This window comes from Apaloderma vittatum, unplaced genomic scaffold (genome assembly GCF_000703405.1).
Source record: "Apaloderma vittatum isolate BGI_N311 unplaced genomic scaffold, ASM70340v1 scaffold19744, whole genome shotgun sequence".
Classification (NCBI taxonomy): Eukaryota; Metazoa; Chordata; class Aves; order Trogoniformes; family Trogonidae; genus Apaloderma; species Apaloderma vittatum.
In genome coordinates this window covers 6,010-33,725 of record NW_009713469.1, presented here as the reverse complement: position 1 = coordinate 33,725, position 27,716 = coordinate 6,010, and the positions used below count along the sequence as shown (strand labels likewise).

The 27,716-nt window shown below is 44.1% G+C and overlaps 1 protein-coding gene across 1 annotated transcript; it reads left to right on the top strand.

Moving 5' to 3' along the window:
• On the top strand, positions 1 to 27,716 carry NUP93 (nucleoporin 93kDa). The gene is made up of 19 exons (XM_009868404.1): positions 1 to 62; positions 1,818 to 1,946; positions 8,617 to 8,691; positions 9,954 to 10,043; positions 11,423 to 11,562; positions 13,491 to 13,623; positions 14,546 to 14,703; positions 15,935 to 16,100; positions 16,875 to 16,968; positions 17,985 to 18,176; positions 18,408 to 18,534; positions 18,644 to 18,716; positions 19,029 to 19,073; positions 20,474 to 20,590; positions 21,210 to 21,316; positions 22,921 to 23,038; positions 23,412 to 23,495; positions 24,149 to 24,277; positions 27,482 to 27,716. Exons 2-19 carry the CDS (start codon positions 1,827 to 1,829, stop codon positions 27,590 to 27,592), a joined length of 2,079 nt encoding a protein of 692 aa, XP_009866706.1. The 5' UTR covers positions 1 to 62; positions 1,818 to 1,826; the 3' UTR covers positions 27,593 to 27,716.

Here is a 27,716-nt window from a genome sequence, read left to right as displayed (position 1 = left end):
GATTCCTGAAGAATGAAAAAGATAATGCATTGCTGTCAGCCATTGAAGAGTCTAGGAAGAGGGTAAGTTGGAAGCAAGCACCATTTTTCCCTTTAAAAAAGGGTGAGGAGTTGCCCCGATGGAATTAATGAGTACTCTTTTTTTTTTTTTTCTCTCTCTGAGAAATGCCTTGTGCGCTGACTTTCCCCGTATAGCGATGACATTCGCTGTATTTGTTGTAGTTGTTTCTCCAGGTTTGGGGAGTTGTTGAAGTACAGATGACCCTGTTCAGGCTGATGCAGCCCAGGTGTCGCAAGGTTTAATTCTTGTGTCGGTAGAAGAGCCTGAGGTGCTATGCTGCATCACGCTGTCCAAAGGAAATCTCTCGTATAAAGAAGAAGAAAGGAGGAGGGATTGAAGCAGTAAAAGGAAAATGCTACAGTAAGGAAGAGTTGTTGATTAGGCTCAGGGTTTGCGGAGTCCAGTGTTCTTCCCTTGGAAGCGACCCGTACTTAAACAGTCTGTAACAAAAAAAAGGTGGAGTTAGCCTTCCCCTCTTCATCTCCTGTCTCTTCCCTTCCGAGCGAGTAGTCATTCTGAAGACTTTTTTTCTTAGCTGGAAGTTATCTTCTGATGTGAAATTCATCTAATCCTGGTTCTGAATCTATTTGTGCTTTTTGGTATCTGTCATGTTCTGGGGCAGTGATTTCCACAATTGAATTATGCAGTGGGGAAAAACGCTTCCCGTTGTTTGTCTTTCAGACTGCTGCTTGGAAATGTCGTTGCACGCTTCCTAGGGCTGCTGTTGCGATTCTTGCCCTCCGCGTACACTTGGGGCTTCGGGTTTAGAGCTGAGCCTGTGTTTCTTTCAAATGATGAGAAATAGTAGTTAAGCATTATTAAATTATTTTAATTACGTATAATTGTACTGTCGTTATCGAAGCGCATTTCAAACACTGTTGAAATGATGACAGCGAAGGTAAGGGGTAAGGCCTATATTCTGCCATGAAAGTATAAAGTGAATTTATATAACAAAGCAACACAAATCTTATGCTCTAGTTGCATGCATGCGCCATAATTAAATGTTTGCCAGATGTCCCTGCCTCTTATCAATTCGTTTGATGCTGGGGAATGTTTTGCCCCTTAATTGACAATATCCTAACAGTGGGCTCTAATGAGATGAAAACTGAACGTCTTGGTTGGCTGAATAAGTTCACGTACGCTGCAGCCCAAAGCAACATGAAGGACTGAGAAGGTTGGGAAAGGGAAAGAAGTGGAAGATCCATTATAGCTTATTCTCCATTTAGAATTAGTGAAATATTCTTATTTCCTGTCCCAGTTGACTCGAGGCTGCTAGTTAGCATCACCCTGTGACAGTAACAGGAAAAGTAGTGAAGCCCCTTTATCTTAATGCCAAAATAAGGAATAATGAGGGAAAAGCTGTTTCCTTGCCCAAGTTCCCCAGTCGGATCTGAAGACAATGCTGCACATCAGCTGTTTTAAAGGTAAAAGGATATTTTTGCTTGGGAAATTTTCCTGTATGCTTTCCTGAGTTACACTTCTGATGGGAGAGACTTTCTGATTCTTTGGCACTAGTTAATTTTGCTTAATACTTTTATCCTATTTGCCATTAAAAAAAAAAAAGCACACGAGTAAAGACCTGAGGAAGAAATACGGGTAATAAATGCACATTTCTCTTAAGAATACGGCCGGTCAGACCTTTATAGTTGCCGTTAGAGAAACTAGTCCCAACAAACCACACAGACCAGCGATGACCTGCATATTGGGTGCGTGCTGCTCAATATGTTCCTTAGCTCTCGTTCTTTTTTCACCATCAGACTTTTGCTATGGCTGAGGAGTATCACCGAGAGTCAATGCTGGTTGAATGGGAACAGGTGAAACAAAGGATTCTCCATACTCTGCTCGCATCCGGGGAAGATGCTCTCGATTTCACCCAGGAAAATGAGGTAATTCTGTCTTTCTAAACGCTGTGCGCAGTCACGCGGGGCATGACCACCGCTGGCACACCAGCACTGCTGAAACCTCCTCCTCGTTATTCGGTAGCTACGGCTGTGTGAAAATGAGAAATGTCAAATGGGCAATTCCAGAATGGCTGTGACCAGCGGAATGCATTTTGTAGCAAAACATCAAACCTTTTTTATTTGTTTTTTATTGACTGATGGGCACAGGCAATGGAGCTCCTATTGCTGAAGCTCTTGTTTTCACCGACGTACGTGCAGGCTGGAAACTTAGTCACGCTAACATATATTAAATCAATATACCCAGGGGGCAGAAAACACATTGGTGTGGACGTCGCCTTCAGGAAACCTCTGCAATGCTAACGAGGCCAGACAGTTTCTCAGGTGCCGCTCTGCTCATATCTAGTTCTTAAGAGTGTCTCTTCCCCTTATCTCACAAGGATTTAAGGCCTTTCTTAGGAGGATGATGAAGTCTCTCAAGTTTCTTGGTAAAACCAAATGAATATTCAACAGCAAAAAAAGAAGAGTATGCTTTCCTTTTTACTTTGCTCTCTCAGACAGTGCAGATTAAAATTTTGTGCTGCAAAAACCTCTAGTGTTTGACAATTCAAGGTTAATCTGGTAGTGACCAAATAATTTAGGGAAGACTGACTCCATGTTTGAATGGAAAAGGTGTTGACAAGCAACTTAACACATTCCTTATCTTCTGTTACAACTTAAAGTGTTGCAGTTTATTCTCTTAAAGAAAATGCTCAGGCTGCTTGAGTAGAGGGAAGCGTGGTTACGTGCAGAGCTGTGGGAGCTGCCCCTCTCTGAGCTAGAGGCATCGCACATCAGCCGAGATCCCCGGAGCACAGGGTTGTGTCACAGCGCCCGCACGATGCTCCAGGAAAACTGTCCCCTGGAGAGGAGAAGTGATGGGAGGCGAGGGCATGCCAGTTGTCACGCTTTCAGGCCAGAAAACAGACCTAGATTTTTTTTGCAGCCATATTCCCCAGTCCACCCACCCTCCTTTTTTTCAAAAAACAAGTAAATAAATTCTTGCTCATTGGGTTGCCTTATAGAGCTGCAAAGTACATTAACACCCAGAGCTTGTTTTTTATTTTAATGGGGTATGACCTGTATAGGGATTTGAAAATAATTTAAGTTGTTAATGAAATGTCCCTTTCTGGTTACTGTTCTTTTAAATATAGGTTAATCCCAGTTAGCATACATCTTTTTATAGAAACTGTCTTCCCCAGAAAGCATTTTACTGGTACTTTACTGTGACTTCTCAGAAGGTTGTCCAGCTTCCCAGTATTAGAAACGCTAAATATTGCAGGCTGAATTCATTTAAAGCTCAGAACAGCTTATCCCATTATTTTAGGATGTGAGTCTGAAGACTTGACAGCTACTCTGATAGCTTCTAAAATCTTTGATTTGTGTGTGACTTCCTGGTGTGGGATTTTCCTTCCAAAGGGTGGGTATTAACTGCTAGGAGGAGCAATTTAATAACCTTCTCTGAGAAAAGGTGAAACTCCTTTTTGCTTATGTTTCAGTGTCAGATGGATCCTACCCCCAGCCCTGGCATTTGAGATGCCAAGTATCAAATTGATGGGAAGGAGGAGTGGGGAGAAAAAAACCCCCCACCCTGTAATATTTTTCATGAATGACTCAATATACACTATCGCTCAGTAATACTCCACTCTCCTTTTCTTAACTCTCGTAGTATCAGTATGTCATTTCAAGAGCGTTTAAAATCCTTGATATATTCTAGTCTTAGCCTCAAGAAGTCAAAGGTCTGAGAGGTTTGAAGTGCATCTACTGTGTTAAAAGCCTGTTATCTAACCTCCCCACAGCAGGTTGTTCTTCTAAAGCCTTGTTCCAGTCAAATAAGTTTTTTGTGTGTGTGTGACACAAACAGGCATAGCCTGTAGAATATAGTAGAGGTTTAATTGATATCCTCTGGAGATGGAGGCTCGACTGAAAAGGCACAGATCCAAACGCAGTGGGGGGCCGCTCTGCCTGCGAGCCAATTCTCAAGCTTTGGGCAAGCTAATTTGGGTAGAGTGAAATACCAACATGTTATTCATGGAAATCAGACCAATTAACGGGCCAAGCTCGTGAGTCAAAGAATCTAGTGCAGGACTTGCTGTCAGGGTTTTCTGCTCCCCCTTGCCCTCCAGCCTGGCCTTCTTCCTGTAAGGGAAAACCAGAGCTAATAAAAAGGTGCTTCTTAGCAGGGAAAAAAAGGAGGAAAGCCAGAGTTTGTTTTTTTCCCCAAGGTACCAAGCACCTGTGCTCTCAAGGTAGGTGCCGAGGCATTTCTTTTGCCCTTTTATTCCAGGTTTTTCGTTCTTCCGCTCCCGCTGCCAAGCAACTCACTCCCACAGTGATGGAGAGAAGCCGCCGCTCTCAGTTTCTGTCCTGTCCCTCTGTGTCGTGTCTTCGCATCTGTTAAATCCCAAGGACTGCAAGATGCTTTCTGCTGCCCCGTGGTGTATTTTGCTGGTGTTTCTCCAGCTCGGTCCCCTGCCTGTTCACCGCATCTAGTGGCCAAGCCGTTTGGAGTGCTGACAAAATGTCTGCCCAGACTTGTGCTGAGGAATGTGCATATGCATATGAGGGTGATGAATAATGCATCTTTATAGGCAACACGGATCGGTGCGCGAGTGAGGCTGAGTACAAACGAAGGAGGACTCCTTTGGAAAAAGCAGCATCGTTAGGCTAAATGCACGTAAAGGGAGAGCAGCGCAGTATTGCTGCAGCTTTTGCCAAGGGGTGATATTCAGAATAAATATTACAGTTCCAAAGAGCGTTTTGGAAAAGACCTAAATTCAGGGCAGGGAGAAGCGAATGTGGATAAAGACAACACAAGGCAGTTAAGCAATAGCAGACGAGAGACGCAGGAAGATACGTGCGCGTGCCCTCGCGCTCCTGCAGTCCTTTGTGCATCACCCGCTTCGCCGTCTTTCCTCCTGCTGCTCCAGTTAAGCTGAAGAACGTGACCTCACACACAGCTCTTCTCGTAGGCACCTAGCTGCTGTTCTTAACACACCTTTCTCAGTCTTGTCCTTGCTGGAAAATTGGCCAAGTTCTGCCACCAGAGGATATCCTCCCCCTTCCCCTAGTTGTTAGCTCGCGGGGGATGCCTCTGCAGGCGTGGGTTCCCAGCTACAGAAGGATTGCCCGGGCAACTCTGCTTTTCTGCAGTTCAGGGTGAAGCGTGGAGACTGCCTTCCCCATGCTGACTCACTTTTGCTTTTTGAAATTTCCTTTTAGAGCGTTCAGTGAGCTAGTGCGCTTTTTTTCTGACATTTTAATAATTCAAAGATGAAGCCAGAACGCAAGCATGAAATAGGAAAAAAGAAAAAAAAGGAAATCAACTTGCTTCCGTGGCTCTTGGTATAGGAATAAAAAGCCTAAGAAAAACAAGACGAATTCTGGAGTTCCTGAATCTTTTTCTTTGCTGTGTGCCAAGTGGGTAGTGGGCATTTAAAGAATTTAATTTCCATGTGGCAGTTATCAGGTGTGGCTGGTTGTTCTTAAGTGATCCTCAAAGCCTGATGGTGAGGGTGAAATTAAAATCAGAGAAAGGAAAGGAAAACCCAACCCCCCAGTGCTGTTATTTCTTAGTTTGAGGTGTGCGCTTTGAAATTTAGAGCCCCACATGTGGGTTTTAACCTGTCAGTCGTGCCTGGCTCTCTGGAGTGGCAGCCACGTGGATGCTCTTTGGCGCTGCAAAGCTGCAGCAGGAGAAAAAGGAACCAGGTTCCCAAAACAAAGCCCCAGTCCTTATGTTTCTGGTGTTTGGGCACTGCTTGAAAAGTGACACGAAGTCACAATGTAGCCTTTTCCACTTGTTTTAGAAGATGAAACCTCATCAGTAATTAATGGCAACGTCCATAATTTAGCGTTACTTTAAATAACTCTGCAATTTATCTGGCACAGCAGAGGGGAAGACTGCGAAGCGCTATTTCTGCCATCGTGTCTGTTTCCCAGGAAACCTACTTTAACAGCTTCTTTGTTCTTTAGAACAAAGAATTTGTCGGCTTTTTAGGTGGGTTTAAAGGAATTTGTGTCAGATGATTTGGCACTGAAAGAAAAATGCAAATGCTCCTGAATATCAGTATCCATTAGGAGTGACTGGGAAGAATATATTTCAGTGTAAGTTCAGTTGCAATAAGAAAAAGTGGGATTTCTTTTTTAGGTTTTTGTAAGGCGTTTTTATACCGCCTAAGGTCTAAAAGTATCTGCCTGCTTTTATAATCAAGTTTGACATAATTTAAATAGCGCTATTACGGAGAAGTTAATGCAGTGGTAAACTAATCCCAGCAATTTAAAAGGATTGTTATTTTGTTTTTATTTCGGGGACAAACACAACTGAGTACTTTTTGTTCTGTAATCAACTGTTGTGTGCTACGCAGAACACAGTAATCACAAAGTTCTTACAATTTCTCAATAGAGGTCAATGCCCTTATCTTCACGTATAAGTTCCCAGCTAACACGGAACAGCTTTGTGACTGAGTGTCACTTGATTTATCTTTAAATCTTAAATTGTGGAAATTTTCCCAATCTAAACTCTTGGACTAGACCAGTGGTTCGCTGTTGACTTTGCGAGAACGTATGCTCAAGAGTGCAAGAATAGAAGATAACCTGGATTAAACTGATATCACGATAAAATTATAAGCATTTTGGAATGAGAGACTGTTCAGTGACCGGTAACAGATCTGGAAATTCGCGTGTTTGTATTAATTCATTTCAAAGTTGGGATACGGTTCCCAAAAAAGCAAGATCCTTTTGAAGGACCCCATCGGCATTTCGTCCTTGCTTGGAGCAAGAAACTGAATAATGAAACAAGAAACTGAATAATGATGCTACGTGGAGAAAAGGTGCCCATTCCTGGGATCTTGCCCTGAAATCCGCACACCCAGGTGGCGGCAGGACTGTTGGCCCTGCTGGGCTGCAGCCTGACGGGTGTCTGCAAAGCTGAAATCTAAAGCTGATTCAAGTGAAAACAATGTGGAGTTTTGGTGCGTGGGTTGGGTTTTTTTCCCCATTGCACTTGGGCTTTATGTTGTTTGTACAGGCAGCAAGTTGGTCACGTCTAACTGAACTATTCCAGGAACGAGTAGATGGTGTCCTCAGGCAGTACTTGAAGGTGATCCTACGTGCACAATCAAGTCCTGACTTTCCGGGTCACGGATGTAAGAAAAAGTATTGCTGAGGTGCTGGTAAAAGGATGAATGTTGCAACTCGCCAGCTGTACCTACCTTTTCTCAGAAAAAGTTCCCGGTTCTGGGTCAGAGGAGTATCGAAGGGCTTGAGTTGTGCGGCAGTCAACCAAGCGATGCCCCGTCTCGGTGTTTGCTCCGCTGCGTTCAGTGCTTGGCTCATGGGCTTCCCGTCCTCTCTCCTGGTGTAAGATCTGCAGAACTGCGCTGAAGCTGGGTGCCTGCAGGAAGCCAAGAGAGGTTTGGGTGGAGAGGTGACGTCTTATCTGACCAGCTCCACCTGGGAGAGGCAAATTTGCTTTTGGCTTCAAAGTCTGAAATTCAAAGGCTCTGTTTCAGACCTGAAAACACTCTTGCTTTTCTGTTCCCCTGTGCTTGCCCCAACTATGTCTCTTCTGTTCCTCTTTGCTTGCCCCAACTATGTCAGCTGGTTTCCTAATAAATATTATGCTTCTATCCCGAGCATGTCTTGCTTTTATCTTCAGACCATGGTGGCTGTAGCCCTGCTTACGAAGCAGCTGATATTAAAGGATTGCTTCCCTCAAAGGGATCTGTCTTTAAGAATGATTGCACTTTGTTTTTCAAAGCCAAGGCTTGCAATGCCGATGCCGAAATGGAGAATTACGTTTTTAGGAAGGAGGAAACGTTGGAGAGTGTCACATACTGAATTGTGGGAGTTTTGTTTCCTCCAAAGGGGTGAACAGTGGTGGCTGTACTGGAAATGTGATTTGTAGTGAACACTTGCAAGGGTAGCTTCGTGCAGCATTAGGCTGTTGCAGCATATGTTGTATTTTGCGTTTTTTAAAAGAGTACAACTTTTCCTTGCCGTGAGTTCATCAGCTGTCCTCCCCTGCTCTACACTGAAAATACCTCAATCCTGGCATAGGCTCTGTGGGTAAAGATGACTTTTTTCGGGTCAGGATCTTGCCAGCATCCTCCTTCCTCCTGCAGCAGACCAGCAGCAGGACGCTTTCCTTTTCAGCACAAAATGCTACCATCCCATTTTGTGTCTGTCTCAGATTTGCCAGACTGGATCCTTTTGAGCTGGTCTGTTGAGTTGCGCATCCTTGATGTCTTTGGACGTTCAGACTAGATGCTTTGCAGCAAGACGCTAATATGACATTAAGCAACCTTTCAAGAACAGAAGGAAATAATTAAAATTAAAAGATGGTATCAAGAGACACCAGTGTCCTAATTCTAGAGAGCTAACGTTCCATTTGTGCGCTGGTTAAGGAGATTTCTGTCACTTTAGAAAGTTTAAGCTGTGTTGGGAAGATAATGGAGTGGTGCAGTGAGACTCTCATTTTTCTCCATAGGTTGAAAACTATTGTCTTCGTTCTGTCAGGTGCTTGGTTTTGCTGTTCTCCTGATGAGTAGGTATATTGGTAAAATGAATTGTGGTCGTTTTATAGCTTACACCTTTTTCTGCACTTCTCATTAAACAGCCCAGCTACGTCGGTGAGTTGGGTCCTCCAGGTCGCAGCTCTTTGGACAACGTGGAGATGGCGTATGCTCGTCAGGTGAGTGGAAATGAAAAACACAGTTCAATGTTGTTTTATACAGAGAGAGAGAAAGAGGTCGGACGAGTACGATCTGTGCACGTAGCTTGTAAGAAGATACAGTAGGTAAAGCATCAAAATATCTGCCTGGAGTTAAAACACGATTGAAAAAATACAGAAATTTAGCCTGAATTTTGAGAAGTGTACTTACTTGTCTGCTGCGGGATTTGTTTTGTCAAAAGGAGATCCCAAACTCTATATGTGACTGTAGAAATAATTTATGCTAATAGAGTAAACAGATACTCTTTTAACCTTTCAAAAAGAAAAAAGTTTTTTAGAACTCCTGTCAACGCGCAAATGTACGCAGATGAAGACTTTATATTCCCTTTATTCTCACATGTGGAAGATCGCTTCTCTGATGTGCCTCTAACCCGTGACAGTGCGTGTAGGAGAAAACACGTTGAAGTCTTAATCCTGATGTTCGTCAAATTATATCCCATTTTAATGGCATCACTTATGAGCAGCTTTAGTGCATCAGCTATGAATTAATATGTCTGGTAGCATTAGGCTCCCTCTGCACATTTTCAGGGAAAACTGATAAACCTTTACGTAACCAGTTTGTTCCTTCCGTTGTTTGAGGTGATCTGTTTGCCAGCCCTGTTGGGAGACAAACTGAAAGAGAAGGGCTTGATTTCTCAAGATGGAACGGACGTAGGCAAAGCGTCGCCTGATTTGCGCACAATTACTGTTAGTGCGCGCGTTGGCTCAGGCTTTGCTGAGCCAAGTAGCGGCTTGTACATCTCTTTTTTTCTATGTCTGCGTTTGTTGACTGTGAGGAAAGGAATCGCTAAATAAGGCGCATGGCTGTGCCGATGAAGCGTACGTTCAATTTAGTTTAAGGGTGCATTTTGAAGGGCAGGGTTTCTGTTCTCGTTCCCCTGAACGCTGCCGCAAGCCAGCAAAATTTCATTTCTTTTATGTCAGCAGGTAGGGGGGCTGCCACGCAGGGCAATGTCGCAGCCACCCAGCTGCCGGATCTTTGTCTTCTGACAATTACCTGCAATTAGTCGAACAGGGCTTGGGCGTGATGTGGAAGGAAGTGGGGTCGGTGCTGATGCCTGTTCCTCGCGCGCTGGATTAGAAGCGGCTCACGTGGGAGGGAAGCAGAAGGGACTTGCTGGGGACGCTCTGTTCTCGAAGCCTGGTTCAGATTTTGCTGCTGTGGCTGGGGAGGAGGAAGGGAGGTAATATGTGTTGTTAAAATTACTTTCAACGTGTTTCAGATTTATATTTATAACGAGAAGATAGTGAATGGACATCTGCAGCCTAACCTGGTGGACCTTTGCACTGCTGTTGCAGAACTGGACGATAAGGTACTGCCAGTGAGTTTTAACGTAAGGAAATGTGTTTAATCTGTTTTCAGCTGTGATTAAAAGCCTGCTGACTTTGGTGGAAAAATACTGATATTGCCAGAAAAAAATAAAATCAGAAAGTGCATGGCTCCACAGAAAATACAGAGCCAATAGTGGAATCTTCTGTAGTACAGCAGAGCCCACCTGTGATGAACTTAGTCGTGGTGAAAATTTCTTAACATAGCAAGGGAGAAAAGAACTTGGTTTCACTATGGTGTCCCATCGTGAGTGATGAGCTGTCGAGGACGGGGGGAAATTGCTTTTCATTTTAAATGAAAACCAAATGCAACAGAACCCAAAATGTCATCTCTTAATATCCTTTAAATGTATTTACCTGTAGGTGAAGGGTCTTCAGTCAGACCCTACTAGAGCTGAAGTAGGCTCCCACAGCAAAGCAAAGCCCTCAGGATTCACTTTCAGCCAGTGATCTGCCTGCTTTTCCTTTTTTTTCCCCACTCCTTTGATTGTGCTACCTTCATCCACCCCAAAAAAACAAACGTACAAACCTGGCCACCTTTGAGAAATGCTTGGAGGAGAATATTGTAAGAGTCAAGTTGTGAAAAAACTCTGCAATTGGGGAGAGCAAAAAGCTGTTCAGAAGCTGAGGGGCAACTCTTTCAGTCAGGTCTGAATTGCAGGTGTGCGTCTTTGCTTTGAACAACTCTCTGTTGATTTTGCTAGGGACAACGGGTGAGTTTGAATCTTCTTGCTGCTTTGAAGCACCGAGATCAAATGCCTGCCCTTGCTGGAGCTAACAGTGCTGTTACTGCTCCGGGTTTTGCTGTTTCAGCAGGGATGCGCTAGTCTTGGAGATACTGATACGCTCTTGTCCTGATGAATGAGCAGATCTGGATGGCGTTCAGCATCTTTTTTCAGACCTCAGTCTTTGTCCGAGTGATGGGTGTCCTTTTTGGGTATTTCTCATCCCAGCTGCTTGCAGATTTCCAGTGGGAGCCAAAGCAGTTGCGTGTATGGAAAGCTGATGTTGTGGTATTTATTGAGTGGAATCTACAAGCTGGAAACGGGGAGGGAGGCTGAGCACCAAGTACCCAGCCTGGTTTTGGAAATGGTTGTTGATCCTGGGTAACAGTTGCAGGTACAATATTTGTAGCCATCTTCATGCACACGAGTTATGCAGAGAAGCCTGGGAAACTTGAATTCTGCAGGACAGAAGTGGCTTACCCTCATGACTGCATCCGCTATCTCCACTGCAAATCCAAGCAGACATTACTTTTGTGTTTTCACGCTTTTCTTAAGCATCAAACCTCCGCGTAGCTCAAACCAACCTTGCTTCTTCATCTCTGTGCTAATCGCTGTTGCATGGAACGGCTTGTTTATAGAATATCTCCGAGATGTGGGCCATGGTGAAACAAATGACCGACGTTAACCTGGTTCCTGCGAGCGATGCCTTGAAAGTCCGGACCAACATGGAGGTGCGTATGGAGTTCGTGAGGCAGGCTCTGCGCTACCTAGAGCAAAGGTAAGGCCCGTGCTCCGAGCAGCACAGTTAATGGAGTCCCCTCCTAATAAGTCAGAATGACTTTGTAATGCACACAATCCTATTAACAAGCTTAACAGGAGGGTCCTGTTGCCCATCTTTTCAGTTCTGCATGGCTTAGAGCAGCCACTTGAGTTTAAAACTGTTTTAGTTAAAAACTGCTCTAGTTAAAAAGGCCTTGAATCCATGGGGAGGTTGTTTAGAAGATGCAAAGACCTTTTATTCTTTCTTCTGCGTTGCCGTTATCACTATGACAGATTTAGAATATTTATGTGAAGATTTTTCACTTGTGAAGAGAGATCTATTTCCCCTCTGCAAAAAAAAAAATAATAAAAAACAAATCCCCTGTCAGGAGCTAGTGCTGGGAGGAAGCAAGGACATTGCTGGGGACAAATCTGCTGCAGTGAGTCAGGTTCCGATCACGCCGATTCTACGCTGAAAGGTTTTTTTGTTAAATTGGAAGAGGCTGAGGCATCTAGCGATGATTTTCAGACTCGGGGGAAGTGGTTTACTGTCTGTATCAGCAAGTATCACAGGGGCTAAGCTCCTTAACCAAGAAAATGCTCGGCTGTGGGAGCAGCCCGGAGCTGAATCCCCAGATGGCCGCATCACCTCTTCGCTGCACGTGTGGGTGTTGCAGCGTCTCTTCTCTGGTGGGTGCGACGCGATGCCAGCAGGCTCGCTTGGCAGTGGGAAGCAAACAATAGCTGCAGCATAGCATGTGGGCGTTTGTTACGGCTTCAGACCCGCCGTCGGAGCACGCGAGGCGCTGTGCTCCCATCCAGCGCTCTGGGAAGAGGTGTCTCCCCTCCTGGCACAGCCTCCTCTTGGCCCCTGAGCTCGTTGTCACCTAGGGGCATGGTGGCTGCCAACGCTTCGGAAGGATCAGCTGCTTCCAGTTCCTCAGTCTCGGCAGCATGTGATCAGCCAGGGGCTCTTAGCCTTGTTTGCCAAACATCCAACCTGCTAGATTTTTGCAGTGCTGTTAACTGCTAATTAAAATTAGGAATTAGTTACGTATAGTTCCCTACCAAGTGTGGAAATTTGGCCTTTCATGCCTTATTATTTATTATTATTATTATTATTTGTAAAACCAAACTTGTGTCTTGCTTTATAGCCTTTCTTTCCTATCAGAAATTGGCTATTACTGGGGTATTTCCATGCCTTGCCAGCCCTGCACACGTACAAGGAGGAGATGTAGTACTGCCCACAGCTGTTCTGGCATTTATTGCTTTGGAATCTATCATGTGCTGCAGAGAAAAGAACAACTTTGTATAATGTATTGCTGTTATTTATATAAGTATTACTTCAGTGTGCAGACTTTGGAGATTCCAGAGTCTAAACATGAGTTTTTGTTAAATTGATCTGCCTTGATTAAAGGCTTTGATGGGTTATTTTGGAAGGTGGTCTGAAAGCTGCCTTTACCAATTGCTTTTCTCTAAATTCCCCTTTCCTCTGCAATTTCCATCTGGTAAGTCCATACCCTACAAATGCAACCCCTACAGTTTGTATTTGCCCATGGGGCAGGGAGGAAAGGCAAACGCATCTGTGGTGTTCAACTCTCCTTTTGTGACAGGGCGGAGAGTTAGGAAGGCAAGGCTTTTTGCCAATGACATAACTGAGTTTAAGTTAGTCCTTGGAGAACCTGGTGAGAGGAAAATCGTAACGAGGAGCAGGGCCTGGAGCAGTGCTCCACAGACTCCAAACGTGGTGTCTCTGGAGACCGCTGAGTACAAGAATCTTCTTAAATCGACAGAAGCTTTTGCCTCGTTTTTGTTGTAATGGTGATTGAACATCGAGGCAGTTTGCTTTAGGTTGCTAATTCTCTTGAATCCGAAAGGCAGCAGATGTTTTTGTAGCAAGTATGTTCCGGCCTGTTCAACATTCTTTTTGCTTATGTTGTCTTTCAGTTACAAAAATTACACCTTTGTGACAGTCTTTGGCAACTTGCACCAGGCTCAGCTGGGTGGAGTCCCGGGGACCTACCAGCTTGTCCGCAGCTTCTTGAACATCAAACTCCCGGCACCCGTCCCTGGTCTCCAGGTACGTCCATCACTCCCAGTTACTGAGCTCCACTGCAAGGCAGCTGGTGCAACCTCCAGTGGTTTTTGTGTTGTTTGAACTGCTTTTAAGGCAGCTGGCTCTTATTCTTTCTCTAGAACTGGAAAGTGGAAGATAGCAGACAATGTCATATCGAGTTCTGAACTAGTCCTGAGGCATGGATGGTGCTCAGTAGTTTTAAATTCTGGAAATTATGGTTTCTTCTGGTGGTCTTTTTAGAGATCAACTCGCAAGTACTAAATATGATATTTCAAAAAAAGCAGTAGGAATCTTCCTGCCGTGCTTTTTCTCTTTTTGTGCTTTTACTATAAGATGGTGACACCAGATGCTGATGACTAAATATGTAATGAATTAATCTGAGTCGTAGCCTGACGCGTTTATTTAGGAATCTGAATAAAATCCTCACCTGCACATAGTAGAAAGTGCACCTATAAAATCAGCAGATAAACAGGCAGGCTGAGTTGAAAAGTTCAATGAAATATTAATAAATTATAATATTGGAGACCACATAGCTGAGTCTGGCTGTCCTTTTCTTACGTGCTGAGATCCGTGAGTAGTTTAGTATCTTTCTGGTTTAGAACAAACGTTTTTAATACCTTAGTGGTCTAATTCAAATCCACCTCCTAGGTAAGGAGGATCTTATATGCTAGTTCTGGGATTGTCAGAGCCTCGCTCAGAATTGGCACTGGGGCAAGCAAAAGAGAGTCCTGTCCTTTGCTGCTGGGGTGTGCATGGCTTTCACCGGACTTAAACTTCATGACCTCTGGCTTCTGTAGCACAAACAGAATTTTCTGCCAAAATCCCTGTGTGGGTAAAAGGATGGAAGTAATGGATGAGGCAACTGATAAAGGAAACTGATGATGATTTTTTTTGACGAAAAATTTATTTCTTATTTTATTTTCAGGATGGTGAGGTGGAAGGCCATCCTGTCTGGGCACTGATTTACTACTGCATGCGCTGCGGAGACTTGACTGCTGCCATGCATGTGGTGAAACGGGCACAGCACCAGCTGGGAGAGTTTAAATCCTGGTTCCAGGAGTACATGCACAGCAAAGATAAAAGGTAATTGCGAACTAGGAGAGATCTTTGTGAGGGGCAGGAATTCCTGTGGAGTGGTGAAATAGTCTGTGGCTTGGTGGAAATAGAAGCAGCTCTGCTTTCTTCTGGTGGTGATGGCTGCCTGGGCTTTATACTACCTGCCTAAATTGCATGTAAGAAGTTTTTACATATTATAATTTGTGGCTTTGAAGTCTAAAAATCTCTGTAGAGAGACAGTTGTTTGAAAATAGGCAAAAATCTACATTTCAAAACTAATACAGTGGTGTAGCTTTGCTTTTTTTACCATGGGATCTGCCCCATGTAACGGTAGGATACTACATACAATAGATCAGCTTTAGGCTGCTGTCACGAATCTTGTGTCTTTTTATTTCCCCTGTCGCTTATTTTAGTTGGATTTCCTTTGGGGAAGGCTTTTTACTACACCTGTCCTGTAAGAATGCCAGGCTGTAAAAGCCAGTGGTGTTTGTTAAAGGCTATGTGAGAGGGAACGCCTTGAATATTTCTTCTGCTTTTTCTCTCCCGGTTTTTGCTGCCCATCACTCGACAGAGGCCACTGACCACACGGTACTGGCTGTGTGGTTGCGAATGGTTGAGTTAGCGGATGTTAAAGTGTGCTCCTCTAGGGTGTTTTAGAGAGAGGAGGGGGGAAAAAAAGAATCAGTGCCATTTACTGAGCAGTGTACACTGTGCTCTTCCTCTGGAAATGAACCTGGTTTGCAGAGAATGTCTGGGAGCGCTCTTTATGAGCAGATAGTTCCAGAAAGCTCAGTGAAGGTACTGGCATTGTTTTCATTACAAACACTTTAATGAGATACAGTGTAATTGATTTATGTTGTTTTTGTTACAGCTATGGGGAGGTACTCTGCCTACAGATTTGACAAACAGTGTCCTAGTCTAGGAGAACGTTTTATTGATTTAATTCTGTAAAATTCTCTACGAGAGGGTACAAGAAATGCAATGACAAAAAACATTATGACAGTATTTAATGATAAAGATGAAAACGTCTCTTCTAAAAGACTTATGATACGACTGCTCAGTTGTCATTTATTAACCCAAAGAGTTCTAAAGACTTTGTGAGCTTTCTTTTTCTGAAACAATGAAATAGCAGAGTCAGACAAAAATAGCTCATCCACCACAATGTTAATACGCCCCTGAAGAGACTATCATCTAATTTTTTTTCTATTCCTGCAAGAGGTACTTGAGGATGATCTTCCATAATTTTTTTTTTCCTTAGGTTATCTCCTGCCACAGAAAATAAACTGCGCCTTCATTACAGACGAGCTCTGAGAAATAACACTGACCCCTACAAAAGGGCTGTGTATTGTATCATTGGCCGTTGCGACATCACAGATAACCAGAGCGAGGTTGCTGATAAAACAGAAGATTATCTTTGGCTCAAGGTAGGTGTGGCGTTGGGGAGAGGTGGCGTTTGTTGGATTTTTTCTCTTTTTGTTTTTTTTTTTAAAGAACAGGTCTCAGCAGTATTGCCTTTCTGCAGTGCTCTGCTATCCTCCCTCTATGCAGCGTAGGGTGTTTCACATCAACGCAGCAGTTCTGAGTTGACCTTGCAGGGAGTGAAGGGGCTGCTCCGTTACCCTCTGCACTGTCCAGCGTTCATTTGGAGACACTTGTCTTTGAATGAAGAACAGGACACTTTCAACACTGATCTTTGTCAGCTCTTTTTACAAGTAATATTAGCTTGCTACAGTGAGGATCCTCTGAATTTTCTTTTCTGGATGGATTATGGCTGAAAGATTGGTGTCAGTTGGCAGAAGACGACACCGTCCACATCTCTGTAGTCCAAGGACCCTAGAGTTTTGGTAGGGGCGTGATAGGTACTGGTCAGTGTGTATTTCTCCCCTTTACCGGAAAGAGGGAGTAGAATGATGTATTTTTTAAGACCGGGTCAGAGACTCAGCAGCAGAGTTTGATGGCCTGGACAGGTACAGAAGGACCCTGGGTTATATCTCTGTGGATTTCTGCTGTTGCTACAGGAGAGATCTTCACTTCCCAGCAACAGATGCACCTGATATTGCAACTAGAAGTAGCTTGTAGTCAGTTGGTCAGATCTTAGGAGGGCCTTCAGGTGGAACGAGTATCTTCTGAATGCGTCCTTTGTGCAAGGGGAAGTTGAAATGTCTGCGTTTCTTTTTTTTTTGGATTTGTTTTTTCAGCTGAGCCAAGTGTGTTTTGATGACAATGGCGCAAGTTCTCCACAAGACCGACTAACGTTATCGCAGTTCCAGAAGCAGCTGCTAGAGGACTACGGTAAGAAACTAAAGAGGTGTGAGGGGCTCTGCTTGTCTGCTTAGGGAGCTTTCCAACCGTTCTTACACAAACCCCAGACTGTCTGTAAAACCCGATAGCTCCCTGCTGCTCACAGGCATCTTCCAGGGACAACCTGCTTCCCTCGGGCAGCGGCAGGCTTGGGAAAGATGTGATGAGCAGATCCTCTGTGTTCCCAGCAATCCGGAGAGCCAATATTCATCTGTGAACACACTATTGCTACTTGGGCTTTATCTGCACTAAATCATGGATTGTTTTCTATCACCACCAACGTGCTAAAAACTTTCAGAATACAGAATAGAAAAGCAATCGTTACCTAACGTAGGTGTCTGTCTCCAAGGTTTTTTCCTGTGTGCGTCCAATTTTTATTGTTTCCTTTAAATTTCTGTTTCTAGTAGTTCTCTGGGGACCCAAGTCACAGTTCCTTCCACTTCAGAAGGTTTTAGGAACATCCACAGCCCAAGAGAGTACCTTTTCCCCTAACCATCTTCCAGTCAGGTCTATCCAAAACACAGAATTTCATTTCCATAGCCTTCTAGTTTTGTAGCATCGCTCACGCCCATATAAAAAGGTGTGGGAAAGCTACCATTCGTGTCACTGAGTAGGAAAATCCAGGTTTTTAAATTACTTGTACCACTTGGTGTAAGTGTGTAGATGTGGTCTTTGGAGAATCGACTGCAGTCTGTCCGAGCTGATGCTTCCTTGTGTGGAAAGAACAGAGGAACTTTTCTGAGCAACCGTTTATTCTCTTTCGCTTCCCAAATATGTCTTTACTCCAAGTCTTTTGTGATAGATTTGCAGCGAAATGGTTATAGATAAGCCACTGATGTGTGATTAGATATTCAGTTTTGTCTAGAGTGTTTATTTCTGTTGACACCGAATAAACAGCAGTGATGTGTTGTGACAGGAAGCATCCACTGTGAGCTCATTGCAAAAGCATTTTCACTCATGCTCTATCTGTGGTCATGTTTGTTTTGTGGTTGTGGTTTTTTTTGCAGGTGAATCACATTTCGCAGTGAACCAGCAGCCTTTCCTCTACTTCCAAGTATTGTTCTTGACAGCGCAGTTCGAAGCTGCAATTGCTTTTCTCTTCCGGACGGAGCGCTTGCGTTGTCATGCCGTTCATGTCGCGCTGGTCCTGTTCGAGTTAAAATTGCTCCTGAAATCTTCTGGGCAGAGTGCGCAGCTCTGTGAGTCCTGCACCTTTTTACTTTACGATACAGAAATGTTCTCTGAGCCCTTGTGTACGCTGTAGATGCTGCTGGTGTGTGTAACGGATCAAACAAACGACAGTTATCAAAACCATCTCCTAAAAGTTAATTGTTTAGTTGTGTTAGAGCACTGGATCGCGGCTCTGACTAATTTCAGAGCAATTTTTCCTGGCATTAGCCTTGCTGATAGTGCTGTTTCTGACCTTGCAGTAAGCCACGAAGCTGGTGACCCTCCTGGCATCAGGCGTCTAAATCTCGTGCGGCTTTTGATGCTTTACACCCGTAAGTTTGAATCTACGGATCCGAGGGAAGCTCTGCAGTACTTTTACTTCCTCAGGTATGTTAATATATGTCTCTAGATTTTCTCCTAGTTATCACTGCTCAATTATTCTTATCTGGGAAGTGCTCGGAGTGCTTTCCTCCTTCCCTTTTTTATTTTTTTGTAGGAATGACAAGGACAGCCAAGGAGAGAATATGTTCTTGCGTTGCGTTAGCGAACTAGTAATTGAAAGCAGAGAGGTACGTTTGGCCACGTTTTGTCTTCCTTGCTGACACCAAAATTCATTTCTTCATTGAAATCTGCTTTAAGCAGGACAGTGTGAAGCAGTTTTTTATCCTTCCAGCCTTGATGCATACCTAGATGATGGGAAATCTTACAGCAACCATACATTTAAGAGATTTAACCGTGTCTTTTTGCCTATTAAATATCTACCAATAATTTTGACATTGATCACTGTTATTCATTCACCCATGACTGCATCTTTGTACTTAGTAGATATGTTGTGAAATATGTGCAATTCATCTTTGATTTTGTTTCCTTTTTACATACAGTTTGATATGATTCTTGGAAAGCTGGAAAATGATGGTAGCAGGAAGGTGAGTTGACACTTGATGTTTATGTTTTACATGGAAGGTACAAACCACCTATGGTTTCCATGAGGTTATCTTGCTTTTCCTTCGTTTTTCACTGCCAAATTATTACTGTGTTGGAATACACGAGTTGTCCAAGTACGAGACCTTTTTACAAAATATTCTCTGAATATTTCTAGTGCAAACTATGCATCACATTTCTCCTCTGAGGTGAAGGAGATAATGTCTCACAGCCCATTAAAAATCCTTGTAATTAGGGCAGCAAAGGCTAACAGGTACAGCCACACCTGATCTGTCCTCTCCATACAGGTGAGGGTAAGTGTTGGATCAAAGGTCAGCAGTATTTAGTTGCGACAGATCTTGCAGCTGCTGTAAAAGCAGTAATCTAAAAGTAAAATACCAGCTTTACGCAGTCAGAAGATAAAGGAAACTTTAAGGTTTCGCCTGAAAAGAGGAGAGTGCATGCAAATTATTAAAATTTTAGATAATCAGTGAAGTTTGCTGTTTGTTGCGGCAGCTTTGGAAGTTTTCTGTGTAGAGCAAACTCCGTAACTGTTATCTTAAAATTAAGATTGAGGTTCATGATGCAGTCATTGCTACTGTCAAAAAAAAGAGGTGGCAAAAAAATTATTTCCGGCAGCTTTGGGTTTTTTTGGATGTTTTTGTTCTGTCTGTTTAAAAGCAGTAAGATTGCACACATGAGAGGAAGCTACCTCAGTGATCTTTACAAATACTTTTTTGCTTTACCGTTCTTTGCAAGATGCATAGTTTTTAGATTATACCATTAGTGGTGAGTCCTGTTTTCCTGACTTCACTCGATTCCTTTTAAACCCAAGTGTCTTGTTTCTGTGGTATGGAACCAGCGATCTTAGTTTTAAAATAAATTCTTTTAGATGATAGTCTTATTTTTACCTTCAAAACTACAGTAAAATCCTTTCCAGATATCCTTGACTCTTTCTTCTCTCTTATCTTACTGGAGTTCGTTATTTCTTTTAAAATTCTTGCAGCCTTTTTACTTATTTGTGTAAAGTTGCACTTGCAACCTGTCGTGCCGAGACACACAAACAGCATCCCTGGAGACCCTGGCATGTTACACGCTGAAGTCTTGTGTTTTCTTTTCCTGTGTAATGTGCCATCAGCAATTCAAATAAATTAGAATTTCTCCTGTTATCTGGGTCATTCTGAAGGAATTAGGAACTGCAGATGTCTCAGCGCTGACTCCGTTTCGGAGAAAGTCTCACTCACAAGAGCTATTTTTAACGCGTCTCTTTTGCGTGTTCCCATGGAAATGTACAGACCATTCTAATCATAATCCGACGTGTAAAATATTCATTGCCTTGACAGAATATTCGTGAGATTTTAAGCATTCTGACTTCTCCTCTTCCGTTTTTGTCTCACCTCTTTAGCCTGGAGTGATAGACAAGTTTACAAGTGACACAAAACCCATTATTAACAAAGTGGCTTCCGCAGCAGAAAATAAAGGGTTGTTTGAAGAAGCTGCCAAGCTTTATGACCTTGCCAAGGTAAATATCCCCTATGTGCTGCCTTAAATATGTACCTGGTTCACCATTTATTTTTTTTTCTAAACGTTCTCCCTGTGATTAGGAGGTTAAATTTAATGTTGGAGATTGAATTGCCCTTATTCAAGCAGGTTATTTCTGCTGTTGGCTGCATGGAGAGGGGAGTTCAATGAGCAAACCCAGATGGATTCTGCTCCAGCCTGCTCTGATTTTCAACGTCCTAGCTCTTGATCAGTGTGGGCTTTTGAAGAGCTTGCCCCGTGCATGATTTTATTCTGGCTAGTGAAGATTTTTTTACCTGGAGTGTGCTCTTTCAATTTCATGGATGTTGAATCGAAACCTAAACTAGTTGGGCTTTATAGTGGGTACTTCTGTTTCCTTTTGAAATAGAAGTGGGTACAACCATAGCGACTGGTTTAGAGGAAAATTAAGAGAAAATACTTCTTCACAGGAGCTAGCAGCATTATGTTGCTCATGGCTAATCATGGTCCTGACTTCATGGGAGGGAGGCGTCTGAGCTTGCAGTAGGTGCCACTGAATGAGACCTTTCTGCTTTTCCAGAGAGTTTAAAACTAAGTCTCACTGTGCTCCCTTCATTTGTGTGTAACTTTAATTCTGACAGAACCCTGACAAAGTTTTGGAACTGATGAACAAGCTCCTCAGCCCCGTCGTTCCCCAGATCGGCACTCCCCAGTCGTTGAGGAACATGGCTCATTCCATCGCTGAGAGGTAAAGCAGAGGGGGTGAGGCTGGCTCATTTTGCCTGCACCTCACCTTGGACTGTCAGTTCAGGGGGATATTAGTTCATGATTTTCTTTCTGCTGGCTGGACCACGGCGTCCACAGCAATGCATTCGAGAAGAGGTCAGAGTTTATCCCATCCTGACTGGGATGGTTTGCAGTACTGAAACCAGAAATACCATCTCCGGGGTGTGTATATGACCAGTGCAACCAGCGGAGCTCATTTCCACGGTCTGTGACTGTAGGAAAGCACCATGTGGCGTTTAGAAAAGAGAGAGAAATGGAAGCGACCAAGAGGAGTGTCACTGCAGCATCGGTGTGCTGGTTAGGATATGTGTCTGAGACGTTATCGGTGCTCGAGGTTCATTAGCAAGTACAAGTAACCAGCTTCTGAAAGGTCGTGATTGCAAAATAACTTGGGCATTTTTAAGATCATCTTCTTTTGGTGCATCTCGTCGCAGAGACTGCCATGGACGATTCCTATACTTCACCCTGGCAAAATGTGGGTGCCTGCGAGAAGTGTCTTACTGCTTTTCCTCAACCGTCCCGGTGGGGAGAGAATAAAGATAAAGCAGGCACGCTTGCTGGCACTTCAAAATTGGCAAGACGGGTGCAAAAACATGTTGATTTCAGTCGGAGGCCTTTGCCTTTCTCCTTTTTCTGTGGTGTTTGCTGGTCACTCCTTCGGCCAACTTCTCCTTCGTTTAGTCAGGCTGCAGACTGAGTGCAGATTGGTCCTGCAGACTTAGCGAGAGACATCACAGAGAATTAAACTTATGGCTTGAGTTTAAGCTTCAGCGAAGGCTGTAATGGGCTTTGTTTTGCTACTTGCTTTGATCTGTGTGAGAGCGCTAAATATTACCACGCCGTAATGCCATTTACAACTCCAAACCTTCACGGCTGCAAAGCCAGAGCGCTTCTGATGAGCTCCTCTTCTTGCCAGCTCAGTGTACCTCAGGGCATTTCTCTGTGGACCGTGCTGTAGCCATGCAACTTCCCTCCTGCCTGCTCTTGGGAGGGTTTTGGAGCAGGGGAGGTGCCCAGGAGGCTCTCGGGCTTCCTCCTCTGCAGCAGCACGGTGCGTCCCATGCACTTGGCCACTCTTACCTTGAGGAAGGAGCTCCTTTCTGCCCTTGTGCTGTTAGGAGCAAGAGCAGCCAGCCCTCACAATTCCTAGAGAGAGCCTGCAGAACCGTCTAATCCGTTTTTGAGTCTTACCTTCTTGCCCGAAGCAGGCAGAAGTGCTGGGGAATTGTCCGCTGTAAAGCGGGGTGTTAAACGCTCTCATACAGCCCCTGCCTTGCAGGGCTCTCGTTCCTGTCGCTGTTTTCTGTGGGCATGTGGGAAGTGTAAGTGTCTGAAAGGAAACAAATGCTGGGTTTGATGGGAAACTAGAAGTGAACAAAAGTATTTTTAACAAAGCCATGGCCTGTTCTGCCAAGTTCTGCCTCCTGGTTAAGGAAAATTAAAGCTGTCCTTTGTTAGATGCCTTCTGTCCTTGTGCTTGATGTCTGTGCTTCCAGGAATTTGCAAGAGCACATTTGTAAACGCTTGCCGTTTTGTGCAACAAAATTGTAAAACAATTTCTTTCAGGTACAAAGCTCAGGGGATAAGCGCAAAGAAATCCGTTGACTCCACGTTCTACCTTCTGCTAGACTTAATCACGTTTTTTGATGAATATCACGCCGGTCACATTGACAGAGCCTTTGATGTAAGTTTTAAGAGTTTTGTTTGAAGTGCAGCCTTCCTAATGCCCTTGAAAGCCCAGAGTGTCTCAAGTAACGTCACTTTAAAAGTTACATTTAATGTGTTAGAAGGGGCTGCAGTGCTCTAGGAACTTAAAAATGCGTTTCTTCCCTGTTACTTTGATAATCAGGAAGATCTTTTGGAGCTGTTCTGTAGACATTGAACAACATATTCCTGCGGCTCAGCAAAGTGAGGAGATAAAACAGTCAATAACAATGAAATGATTTCTCTTTAATGGAATTAGGAGCATTTCATTAACACTTCAAAACCATATTTTATTAGTATATGGTACGTAGACTGTTGATTATCTACCCTGATTCCTGCTTTTCTTCTTGAAGATTATTGAACGCCTAAAGCTTGTACCTCTTAGCCAAGATTGCGTAGAGGAGAGAGTTGCTGCCTTCCGGAATTTCAGTGACGAGGTAAGTAACATCTCTTGGTTTTAGTTTCCAAAAGCTCTTTGCTTTAAGAGGATTTTAAAACCTTGTCATCTCATCATTCTTATTCTCTTACGGGGAAATAGGACGGAATTATTTTGCAATCGTACAAGTAGACTCTTGACTAGCAACTTCTTTTTTGTTCTGCTAGTTGGAATTCCCTACCCAGAAATCCTGTCTTCATTTTGCAGTTGGCATCTGCACATCTGGATCTCTCTGAACTTACTGAGCTCGACTCCAGAATTCAGACTATTGAAAGCTTTCAGCTGTGCGTAGTTCTTGTGTGCTCTTAATGGCCACAGAGCATTTGTAGGATCTTCCAGTTTCCTTCCCTCCGAGTTAGAGGAACTCAGATTTGCGTGTTGGAAGGTGGAGCATGTGAAGCATAAGGGAAGGCGATTATTGCTCTTGAACTGTTTTAACTAGAGGATTTGTGTGTATTTGGGAGCTTTGGACTTTTTTTTTTGTTCAGGTGTGTTGGGTTTTACCTGAGCGGTTGCTGTCAAACATGAAGGTGCAGCCGTTACACCACGCTGGCCTCACAACTCTGGGTAGCTTTACCAGATGCTGCAGTAACAGCAGGAGTAACCATTAAACTACTCTCTTTTTTTTTTTTCTCCCCACACTTCTTTGTGTAGATCAGGCACAATTTATCGGAGGTCCTGCTTGCAACCATGAATATTTTATTCACCCAGTATAAGAGGATGAAAGGCACAAGCCCAGCCACTCCTGCCAGACCCCAGCGGGTGATGGAAGACAGAGATTCGGTAAGATTATAATCCTCCCTGACAAGTTTTCATACTACTTTTTCCTCCTGATTTCAAGGGATTGGGCTTCAAATAACTGTGAATCCGTAATGGTCTTGGCTTTTGACTTGCTCAGTTACTTCAAGTATTAGACTACTCAGCTCGCTCAGTTACTTAGTCTTGAAGCCGATGCCTCATAACTTGAGCTCTGTGTGAAGGAAGGATGTTGCTTTAAATGGCTTTGAGCTAAATCAAGTGTATTATTACACCATGGATCCACCTCTTAGGAAGAGAGGAGTGATCAGTTTGCTTCTCGATGGAGTCTTAAGTAGTTAACAGAAGCGGACAGTGCAGGGTCTCTAGGATGGTTGGTGCTGCTGCCCTGACAGCTGAGCTGTTGTTTTTCAAGCACCTGATTTTCACTTGTTTCATTTGTGTTACTACCCTGTTGGTGCAAAACTCCTTTCTGGTGGAAATATCTTCCTTGACTCCTTGGCTTGCTTCTGCAGTGACGTGGGCTGACGTTTTTGGTCGATGCCCCAAGATACTTGAGTACATTCCCTTGGTGAATGGCAGAGGCGGTTGGCCCGAGGTGTTGTGCTGCCTCTGCAGCACAGCGGGCAGCTTCCAGGCAGCGCTCAATCTGTAAATGGCAATATGAGTAAAAGTCTTAAGAGCGTTTTTAAATTACATCAGAAAATGAAAGGCTCAAGTGATGATACAGCTCTTGTCTTTGCAGACTCTTACCTTGGGTTTGTGATTTCAGCCTCGTGTCTCTAGGGGTGTAGTGTGGTCAGGTGTCACCCCGGTGGGGATATCAGGGCCTGCCAAAGATTGTTGAGCTGGTTGGCGGTAGAATCGGCAACTTTGCTGGCAGGAGTTTGGGCAGAATTAGCACGATCCTGCTAATGTAGGATTAGCTATTGAGACGGGGGAAAAAAACAAACTCCAGCCCTGCAGCTCCCTGCTGCCTCAAGATTTGCATGCGCAGAAAAATACCAAGCACGGGCAGCTGGGAGGTAGGCTAAGAATAGCTTTAGCACACATTCCCCTTTTTTCTTACCCTGAAGACTTTCCTCTGAGCCGGTGGGAGAAGGAAGTGGAGATCGCTTGGGTTTCTCTGTCTGGGAAACAGCTCGGGCGGCTTTAGTGGTGGGAAGAAACGAGGGCCTTTCAAATGTGAAAAAAGAAGTGTCTCTTCAGCAAAACCTGAACAGAGACAGCAGATACAAACTTCTGCAGGCTGGGCTTGGCAAGACTTTTTCCGCTGGACTTCCCTGGGAGAAAAGGAGCTCTTGCTTTTTTTTTCCCCATAGGGAAGCAAATTTTATCGAAAAAAAATTGTTTATTTCAGAATTATATTACCCAAGATGTCCTTTGGGTATTTTTTTTTTTTTTAAATGTATATACATTAATTAGTTTGGGGCTTGAGGGAGCAAAGCCTTGTCCCATTTGTCAGATTTCAGGCAGAGACTGCCCCAAGCCTGGACTGCAGCACAGGAAACCGCGGCTGCGGTGACAGCCCTGACCCAGATGCTGCGAGTGCCTGACAGCAACGTCCTGCGCTCCCTGCCCTGATCCGATCCGGGGTGGTGAACTCTCCCAGGCAGCCCAAGGGCATTATCTCAGCAGCAAAATTAGGTCATGAAAGGAATGGAATTTTTTTTTTTTTCTTTTAATTTGCGGTCTTATTTTAAATCGCAAGTGACTCTAACATTTGTTAAGTAATTACAGCCAATGGAACATCTAGACCTCCAGGCCGCTCTTAACCTCTGCAAACCTATTTGTTCTTCCCAAAGAATTGCAACCTATCGTGGTGTTATTGATTTTTAAAAATAAACATCGTTTCATTGCTACTGCAAAGGTAAAGGGAGCGGTAACCTGCAGTGCTCCCAGGCCTTTCTTAGTCACTGAGTTGTTGCCTCTTAATATTCTGATTGTGAAGAGAAAGACGCCTGGATGTGCCATTTTATTATTTTTTTTTTTAGTCTATGACCTGTTTTGACCTCCACCGAGCAGCAGCAGGTCAGACGTAATGACACGACCTCGCTGTGCAACAGGTTTGGAATCAGACTAGAAGAAATGTTGGCTGTGAGCGGGACTGCACAAGCCCTTTTCAAGTAGCCAACTCCCTGGTGGTCACTCACAGCTTGGGGGTGCTGGCCTGGGAGCTCTCAGCAGTGGGGGCAGCCTCTGTTCTGCAACCGAAGCTGCTGTGGCTTTCCCTGCAGCAGCCAGTAGGTGAAAGGAAGATCCGAACGGTGGGATCTTCTTAGTACGGTGATTTAGAGATGCTTCATAATTAAGAAGGAAACAGTGCGGGATCAGAACAGCCTGCACGGTTTGGTTAAGGTTGGAAGGGGCCTTGAAGATCATCTCGTTCCAACCCGCTGCTGTGGGCAGGGACACCTCTCTCCCACCAGCTCAGGTTGCTCCCAGCCCCATCCTACCTGGCCTGGGACACTTCAGGGATGGGGCATCCACACCCTCCTTGGGCAGCCTGTGCCAGTGCTTCTCCACTCCCGTGGTGAAGATTTTTTTCCTTATCCCTAATCTAAGTCTACCCTCTTGCAGTTAAGATTCAGACTTTCTGCCTTCCCCTGACTTCTGCCACTTGCTGGAATGATTTTCCTTTTAATTTATCAACGGGGTTGAGAAACGAAACAAGTTATTCCCAAATTCCTTGAGCCTTTAAGGATTGTCGGGAGGTTGTAGGTGACGCTGGAGACCTCCAGGTGCTTGTGGCACCACCAGTTTGTTTCCAGTGCTTCTCCTTTGAGGCTTTTAATGCCGCATTCCAGTGGGGTCAGCTTGGTATTTTGCAAGGTGGGAAGGAGTCCTGTTGCCCTGGGAAAAGCCCACTTCGTGCAGAAATTACAAGATTGCTGCAGGCCAGCAACTCCACTTGTCATTGAAAATGTTTTGCCTTAGGTCATTTTGAATAAATGGGATTTATTTATTGTTATCTTTTAAGCAAAAGGATAACTCAACATGCTTTTAATGGTTGGAGAAGGAAATAATTGGATTTCCTTCCAAATGCAGCGATACATCATCCAGAGAGCGACTCTGGGAGATAAACGTTTGCCCTTTCATACAAGCAAATATAATCTTTAACTCAGGTCCAACTCAGCTTCCGGGGTGGGGGGGGGCCGGCGCCGAGGGGGGGTGGGGGGGGGGGGGGGGGTGTGATACTGAAATAATACTTTTTTTTCTCCTGTTTTTTAGCAACTTCGCTCTCAAGCCCGTGCGCTGATAACGTTTGCTGGGATGATCCCTTACAGAACGTCGGGAGACACGAACGCGCGACTGGTGCAGATGGAGGTCCTCATGAATTAGGGGAGAAGTGCTTGCTTACGGTTGCAGCAACCTGTGCCTGTCGTTAGTATGTTCAGAGGGTGGGACCAGTATCGTTTTTGTATTCTGTATTTTTGTTGACAGAAATAAATTTCTTTGATTTCTA